Source organism: Salminus brasiliensis, chromosome 1 (genome assembly GCF_030463535.1).
Source record: "Salminus brasiliensis chromosome 1, fSalBra1.hap2, whole genome shotgun sequence".
In the NCBI taxonomy this organism is placed as follows: domain Eukaryota; kingdom Metazoa; phylum Chordata; class Actinopteri; order Characiformes; family Bryconidae; genus Salminus; species Salminus brasiliensis.
The window spans coordinates 39,423,638-39,432,553 of record NC_132878.1 but is presented as its reverse complement, the minus strand read 5'-3'; the positions used below and the strand labels follow the sequence as shown (position 1 = coordinate 39,432,553).

The 8,916-nt window shown below is 42.9% G+C and overlaps 1 protein-coding gene across 3 annotated transcripts in view; it reads right to left on the bottom strand.

Moving 5' to 3' along the window:
• Positions 1–8,916, bottom strand: part of wasf1 (WASP family member 1) — a 102,364-nt gene that overhangs the window by 51,867 nt on the left and 41,581 nt on the right. For all 3 annotated transcript variants that reach the window (XM_072679173.1, XM_072679188.1, XM_072679179.1), the window contains exons 2-3: positions 6,091–6,244; positions 4,135–4,269 (exon numbers count right to left, since the gene is read on the bottom strand). In XM_072679173.1, the coding sequence (XP_072535274.1) occupies positions 4,135–4,269; positions 6,091–6,223 (268 nt within the window). In that variant the 5' untranslated portion in view covers positions 6,224–6,244. The remainder of the gene's footprint in view (positions 1–4,134; positions 4,270–6,090; positions 6,245–8,916) is intronic.

Sequence of the window (8,916 nt, the reverse complement as noted above, 5' to 3'; positions counted from 1 at the left end):
CCTCCCACGATGTTAGCATCCCTATTATGCTGGCTGCTGACCCCGCTAATGAGGCATTAGCATCCTTACCACAGTGTCAACATTTGTACTTGACCGGCCTCGCCCAGCATCGCTATTGCGATGTTACCGTAGCAGCCATGTTCATGAGCTCCTGGTTCCTTCACATCTAAAAACTAGCAGGCAGGGTCCACAGCACCTTCTGCACAATAAAGAGCAGGTATGATGGTCCCAAACCCCCCATTGTTGTAGCCAATGGTGACGCAGCAAAACTGGGCTGTCTTTTCTTGTTCGACTTGATTCATTTATGCCTGGAATCAGAGAATCAACTCGCATCCTTACCACACACGTGTAAGCCCAGACATTAGCACAGACTCGCACACACTCTGCTCTGTTCAGCAGTTCACTGAATCGAGTGGAGGACTCCTGCTGCTGTTCGGGAGTAATGGGTTGAGACAGTAGAGGTGAGAGATGGACATGCAATTCAAAACCTGTCACTCTGCTTTATACAGCTACAGCCATACAATACTCCAAACACACCGGCCTGCTCGCCTATACCCACCTCTGCTTCGCAGCCACACCGCTAGCACTCACACACTCACACTACCAGACCTACAGAGTCAGTAAAGCAGTGCTAATGGCTCTGGCCCATTCTGCTAACTCATTACTTTTGTGCACCTATATAAGTTTTTGAACAAAGAGGGAAACAAGGAGAAGAAGATACTGCCTCTGCTTAGTATAACTGACATCAGAAAGTCAGAAATAGCAGCATTATTAATAAATTAAGCTCTAATTACTGTGTAAATGTGCCTTTGTGTGTGTTGTTGCCCGACCTATCATAAAAAGTAGTACTGTACCATTAAAAAAAACAAAGGTCATCATTTATTTATTTTCCAGTCAAAATGAACATTATATACAAAGTAAGTATTAAGTTATTCATTTAATTTAGTGTATACTCCACTCATTTCATCATAAGAATGGATATATTTGACATATATAAAATGATCTATAGTAAAGCATTAGTTCAACAAGATGCTTTTATCGAGAAAATCTAACTGATGATTCACCTTTTGCTCAGAGAATACCCTTAGCTAGTTTGTATAGACTAGGATCCAACAGATCCCTCTAATCTTAGATACTACTGAACACAGAAGCCAATATGGAGACCACAATACTCAACATACACTATACTACACTGCCTAAGTACTCTTGGAAGAGGTGGGTCTTCAGCCTGCGTTTAAAGACAGCGAGTGACTCTGCCGTTCGGACACCCAGGGGAAGTTCGTTCCACCACTTCGGTGCAGGACAGGAGGGGAGGGGCTGGAGGGGCTGGTCCGTTCTTGGCTTTGTAGGCCAGCGTCAGGGTTTTGAATCTGATGCGGGCAGCTACCGGAAAACGCAGCAGTGGAGTGACATGGCTGAATTTAGGAATGTTGAAGACGACCCGTGCCGCTGCATTCTGGTGCGCAGAAGGAGATCAGCCAGAAGAGAGTTGCAGTAGTCGAGTCTTGAAGTGACGAGAGACTGAACGAGCACCTGGGTGACTCTCTGGAGAGGAAGGGTCGAATTCTCTGGATGTTGTACAGGAACTGATCATCCATGACTACACCAAGGCTTCCAGCTTCTGTAGAAGGAGTGACCAGTGAGTTCTCAAGATCACAAGTCCAGGTGTTCCCGGGTGTCCATCTTAACCTTTTTATTTAGTGTGTCCATCTTAACCTTTATTTAGAGAACCTTTTGGGGTTCTCCAAAGTTCAGTCTTAGACGTCTTCTGCTTTTTACCAGCCAACGTAATCCCAGACACACTCAATGTTGCAGCTTTCATCAGTTTGATTTTCTCAATAAAAGCATCTTGTTGAACTAATGCATTACTATAGATCATTTTATATATGTAAAATATATCCATTCTTATGATGAAATCAATAAAAAACAAAGAAATTAATTCATTAAATAAGGAAGGATCTTTTTCAAATCTAGCTAATGATTATTCTCATTATATACGGATCTGCTGATCATTATCTGTATTAAGTTTGGTTGCAAACAGAGATACAGCAGCTAACATCACACCGGAAGAGCAAGGCCAGTTTCTGCTCTCATATACTCCGGCTGCAGATGGCAAGCAGCACGACCTGGGTTTGGAAAGAGCGATCCTCTGGTCATAGTGGAAGCGCCACAGTCCACCGGACCACTCAGAGCCCCTGCTGCACATGTACACAATATGACCCCCATTAATTTCCATACTATAATATAGCTAAAACCGGTATACCACTGCTACTCTACTTTCAACACCACAGCGCTGAGTCGTCTTCTCAGTGGAAGGACTGACAGAACACCTGCGGATGTTTTTAGAGCGGAGTTGAAAGAGGAGGTTAAAAAGCCTGAAGTACTGCTTATTTAATGGGGGCATTTTTAGTCTCTTACATACTTTCTCATATCTGATTTCCACAGCAATATCTACTAAGGAAGGAATACCCCACACTTAAAGACTGTTTTGACTGGAAATAGAGTAAATGAAGGGTGCTCTCTGTGCCGGGATGACCGTCTGCATTAGATTAGTGTCGAAAACCTTGTAACACTACGTTTATTGTAATTCTTGGTAGCCTCTAAAACTAGATTATCCAGCAACTTCATGGAAAACATAGTTGTTAAGAATTAAGTCTGGAACCACCAGTGGTTTCCGTGGAGTTTTAGAGGTTAGCTAATGGTCGCAACCCTGCCTACAGGGCCACGTTCCGAACTGCGGAAGTGCCTCAGTCAGACATCCGAGGATCATTACGAGTGGTTACGCAGCCAGTACTGGAGACAGAGAGAAAGTGGAGCTGGCTTTACATCCCTATAGATGTCTTTGGGACCGTATTCATGTATTCTTCCCAGTAATAAGCCTTTCCTGCCTTTTGTGCTGGAACCTGTTTTACCTGTGTGTGTGATCCTGACACAATAGCCCTTCATTCTCTATTACCCTCGCCGCCCGTTTCACAGCGAACAAAAGCAGACGGAAGGAGATTTCATTTGAAATCCCAGGGACTGCAGTCGGCCCATTTCAGAGCACAGTGAAGGAAAGCTTTGAGCTGGCTAGAGGAAGGAATAGTGGAATGGCAGATTCTACAGTGAGCCTTTTTCTTTAATAAGGCCATTAAGAGGGTACCAAGCTCAGCACACAGCAGTAATTGAAACTGTTTCGAGCTATAAAAAAAAAAAAAAAAGATGCTGGAGAGGTTATCGGTATATATAAGTTAATAGTTATATAAGTATATAGTGTGTGTGTGTGTGTGTGTGTGTGTATATAAGTGTATGTCTGGGCTGAGGGGGCTTCCGGGCTTCCTCTCGCTCCTTCTCCATGTTGATATCTGATATCAGGAGTTTTTAGGAATGGGAGTAAACACACTGTCAGTTTGCTGAGCAGAGCTTTTCACTCACACTGGAACAGATAATGGGTGTATATACAGACATAAAAACTTATGAGCAGCATGAGTAGCTGCTGTGGAAGTCATGTACAAAACTAGCTTTGTCTTAAAATCCATTGGGGTCAGAAGGTCGACCTGTTCGATGTGTTCTTTTGAGACCCTGCATCGGTTAGAGTTGTAAAATGTAACATCATTTGTGTTCTATAGAATTTAAGTATTCATAAATGCGTGCTCAGTGCTTGGCCCCCGATAATCGCCGTTTTCACTGTCATTTGTAGACTGTGGCTAAGCCCCCATACCTGTTATGACCATCCAAAGAACTTCAAACGGAAATTAATAGAAGCCACATACATTATGTGTCCGAAAATATCCGGACTCTGATTAGTGAGCTCAGAACCTCTACAGAGCATCCAGTGCTTGACACCTGCACTCAATTTCGCATTGCTCTGGAGAAGCTGTATTTGAGGTTAAGGTCACAGTGTCTAAAGCCAAACATCAGCTGGAGGGGGTAGAAAGTTACCCAGCAGCAGCATTGGGATGTGCTCTGACCTCAGTACTGCCCTCGCAGCTCTATCAAATCCTGAAAAAGCAATCTGTCTGGCACTGTATACACATACGACATACCATATAACATGTAGCAAATGACATGTAAAATATATAGAAGCCATATGTATGACCCTGATAACAAACAAGAGTGCATGTGTGTGTGTGTGTGTTTATGTATACTACTCACGCTCCTCCTCTTTGGGGTCGAGCTGTGTCACGCTGATAGAGAGTCGGTCCACTCGCTCCTGGAGGGAGTTGACTCGGAAGGAAAAGGAATGTGCTTCATTAAAGAGCTCTCCAAACAAGTCCTCTGCATACTTACCTAACGAGAGAAAACACACACACACACACACACACACACACACACACACACACACACACACTTCAGCAATGCACATGATCAAGGACAAGGCCACTCTCACAAACACTCAGTATCTATTTTCACCTAGAAAACGATTTAAAGGGGAATTGAAAGGAATGGAATGCAGATGAAAGGAGCAGCGCAGTTCATTAGTTGGTGGCTATTAAACTTCATGGGTAAATGAAGCATTATCTCTTTCAAATGGCTGAAATGGAGCAGTAGCTTGCCATTTAGCTTCTGCCTTAAGGACATGTGCAGCCTGCAGTCAACACACTGCACTGTGAGTCCGGGACGATGGCCATGCTGGCTGCTGAAGACTAGCACAGTGGGTTTTCCACACCCTAAATGATATAGTCAAACATTATTGTAGTGGTACTGTTACTGCCATAGTATTGTTCCTATATGTAGTAACAGTGGGTTTAATGAAGCCGTAATTTACCCACTGATATGGGAGCTTCACCTTGAAATCAGCTGGAGTTTTTAAAAGCACCATTATGCTCGGAAACTCCTGTTCTACCACATCTCAAAGGTGTCCTATCAGATTCGCAGGAATTCCACCAGGATCTGGTCGCTGAGGAACACTGAACTCATTGAGCCTGTTTACACCTGCCACTAACGCACGTCTTTCGTGATCGGATCATGTTCAGATTTCACTTGTCTTGATATAAAAGCCAGGTGTAAACACCCCCAAGACGCACTGTAATCAGATTACAGTCGGAACACTCAAACCACATTGGGAGGTGGTCAGAGGTGGACAATGGATAATGCCCATTGCCACGTTCACGAAACCAGTCCGAGACTACGTTTGTTGTGTGACACTCGATGCATTATCATGCTGGAAGTGGCAATTAGAAGATGGGTAGATGAAGAAGATGGTCATGAAGGGATGCACTTGGTCAGCAACATCTAGGATGTAGTATTCTAGCCATGACTGACTGGAGTTCTGAAGCTCCAAAAATTTTATAATATATGTATTATTTCAATATATTTTACACATAATCTAATAACCAAGTACAACGACTACATTTTCTATGATTTATTCACAATTTGGACCTTTAATGATCAACATCCCAAATTGAACATGATTAATAATTGTAAAAATGTACTTTTTGCTATATGGTTGGATTGACCCAAACTTTTTTTTTTCTCAGACCAGTTCAAAACATGGGCATCGAGCTCTCAGACAAGTGCAAAATATATCTATGTCTTGAGTCTTGAGCAGAAGGTGGGTTTGCCCGTCGATCCTACATGATCTGGAAAAGTACCTGGTGCGCAGGATCAATTTTGCAGTGCTGCAGTCAATACCAACAGGTTGCGGGTTAAGGCAGACATGCGCTATAGCTCTCGGTAACTGGAAGAAGTGGGAAAATAAGCCCACATGTTCTACAGACACATTTATACCCCTTCTAAAGCATCATTACTGTTTATTTGCTTCATTTAACATCGGAAGTGGTGTGTGCAAAGGCTTCACATACACATTTCTTCCCCAAAATAAAGAAAAGGGATAGAAACGGTGTCTAAAAATAGCAGAAAATGCCATATTTACGTTCGCTTACATTCATTTAGAAAATCAACAAATAGATGAAATTTCTCCAGGGGAGCCCAAACTTTTGCACAAGACTGTCACTGCACATTTTTTCTCCATAACAGCCTGTACTAAGGTGAGGCAGCTTATGACATTGTGGCCAGGAAGAAACGGAGAGGAGAGGAGTGAAGGACTGATGTGTGGTAGATACCAGGTTCTGCCCTGGTACTTGTGGCAGTTCCTACTGGTTCACTTACTGAGGCTGCTGAGCTGGCGTATGACGTTGGCCAGTGAGATGTTTGTGACGCACTCCAGCTCATTCTTGATGCCGCGGGGCAGAGCTGTGTGACACAGGTGCCTGGGCTCGATGCTCCTCTTCACCAGCGGCATCCTCACCTTACGCTGCTAAACCTGCAGAGAGAGAGAGAGAGTTAAAAACCAAAACAACTCACTTAGGACCTTGCTGTTTGGGTAGGTGGGTGTACTGACCCTTTTTGCGACCACTATCCCACATATGTATGTGCGTCCACACACACACACACACACACACACACACACACACACACACACACACACACACCATTTCCGTATATGGTAATATATATATATTCCCTATAATCAGTCTCCTCGGAAGTGGTGGATATATGGCATATGCTTACATATACTCACACACACACACACACACACACACACACACACACACACACTACTGCCTTAACCCTCAAAGCCTTAAAGCCTGTGTGGGCCCAAGCTTTACTCTTGGAACTGTAGAACTGTAGAACCTCAACGTTTCTCAGAAGGGATCACTGAATTAGGTGTAATTACTGAATAATACGTAATACGATGAATAACTGAATAATACTGAATAATAATCCTAGGGTTGGAAAGGGTTTAAATAATATGGTCATGCCAATAAGACTTTTAATTGAGTTTTCAGGAGCTGAAGGACGTGAGCTGGATGTGTGCAGACAGAGAGAGAGAGAGAGAGAGAGAGAGAGAGAGAGAGAGAGAGAGACAGAGAGAGAGACAGAGAGAGAGAGAGAGAGAGAGAGAGAGAGAGAGAGAGAGAGAGAGAGAGAGAGACTCCCTTTCACTGTCACAAGAGATGTAAAATCCTACATACCAGACATACAGGCGGTTTTACTACTCAACACAAACTGCACGGATATGCTGAGGTTAGCACTAACAGTTCATGATTCAATCCAATCAGATTCTAATGAGCCTTCAGAATATAAGGGTTAACAGAATAGTTTTATTAAATCTTAGTCACATGATTTATCAATTACCAGAGTCATTTTAGTTTAGAAGATGCTAAGCTAACGTTGCTTATACTCACAGGACTTAAAGCAACGCTATGTAGCATTGGTCAGAATCCTTGTGATACTCCACTGACCTGTCATAAGGAGAATAGCCTCTCTATCTGTGCTACTCCCAGCTTGGTGCACCAGAAACCACACTATGTAACTGTGTTGAGTCACCTGTGTGTACAATTCTGTAACATTACTCTACCACCTTCGTCCACATGACGCTCAGTGACGGCTCTGTATCTTTTATATGTTGTTCTTGAGGAGTGTCTTAAAGCCCAGGGTGAGCCCAGAAGCAAGTAGTACCTATTATCGCATATTGCTGCTTTAAAATGACTCAAACCTCAACATAAACAAGAATATTTAGTAAAATGTTATATATAGGCTTATATAGACACATTTATTTGAAATTTGAGTGGTTACTCAAACTGAGTGCCCAACCATTCAGCTGTAGGGTTTAAGCTGTGAAATGTACCGTTTTCTAATTTCGTTTGCTTTCATGCCTGAAGCAAATGAAACAACCTGGATGCATTTTCAGCAAATTGGACCAAGATGAGACTGGTGACCATCTAAATCCAGTGTTTGGTAGCAGTGTTAGCCTCGCATTTCTCATTATAAACCAAAGAAGCTTCAAACTTCAGATACCAAACATATCTTGACTGATCAACTGCGTCTGGGTTAAGTGTCTAAAACCAATACAGAAAACACTACGGAACCCACATCAGCTTCTTACCAGGATGCCCACCATAGTGCAATATTGACATTTTTCAAAACATGCTGGTATAAATTCTCATTCACGAATAAGCCAAAACGTTACCTTGACGCTATGAATGCTCTTTTCACGTCACAGTAAATCTAGTCGTGCATTTTATGGATCTGGCCCTTTCACTTAATGCCTTTAAGGGCTCCTATAACACCAAAGATCTCGTCAAGCCACAAAACCCCTCTTAAAATACTTAGTAAATACCATATGACCACTCGACTCCCCCAAGTTACAGAAAAGAGAATCAGCAGAATAAAAGAAATCTCTCTCTCTCTCTCTCTCTCACACACAATCATCTGTTCAACTGCAGGGTCGACATTAATGCATAGTCATCACACCGAACATTGTGAAATGTCTCCAGGTCATTAAACCAGTTTTACAAAGTGGGGAAGAAAGAGAAGGAGAGATAGTGTGAGAAAGAGAGGGTAATTGTCCTACATAACCTAGGTACACACACACACACACACACACACACACACACACTCATACACGTCTCGGCGAGCATTATCGCGCATTCTGTGGCTAATCGTTGCCTGCTGAGGCGAGGCAGTACAGAGATAATGACATTAAGTGTGAAATATTCAGTAATTTAGACTTAATTCAGAGCAAAGCCACAGATAAGACTGCTGAGACAAGGCCACACTAAATCTAGCTCAATTCTTATTTAGCCTAGCTGCTGCAAGTTAACACACACACACACACACACACACACACACACACACACACACACACATACCTATCTGCTCTCGAAATGTGTGTATGTGCACTTTCTCTGATATAAATAGGGTTCAAACCACCACAAGTAGGTAGTTTGTCACGTCTACGCCGCGCAACATTCTGGCAAATTAAAATTCAGCAAGCTCCTGATGGGTTCGGACATGTCTGATGGAGCGTCCTCCGTGTGGGTCATCCATTACACAGGACTGTACATGGTGACGTAAGAACCCTGCGTTGTGTTATAACTGATCGATTTTAGAGGACTAGTGTAATCGTTTTTCTTATCGTCCTCGTCTTCA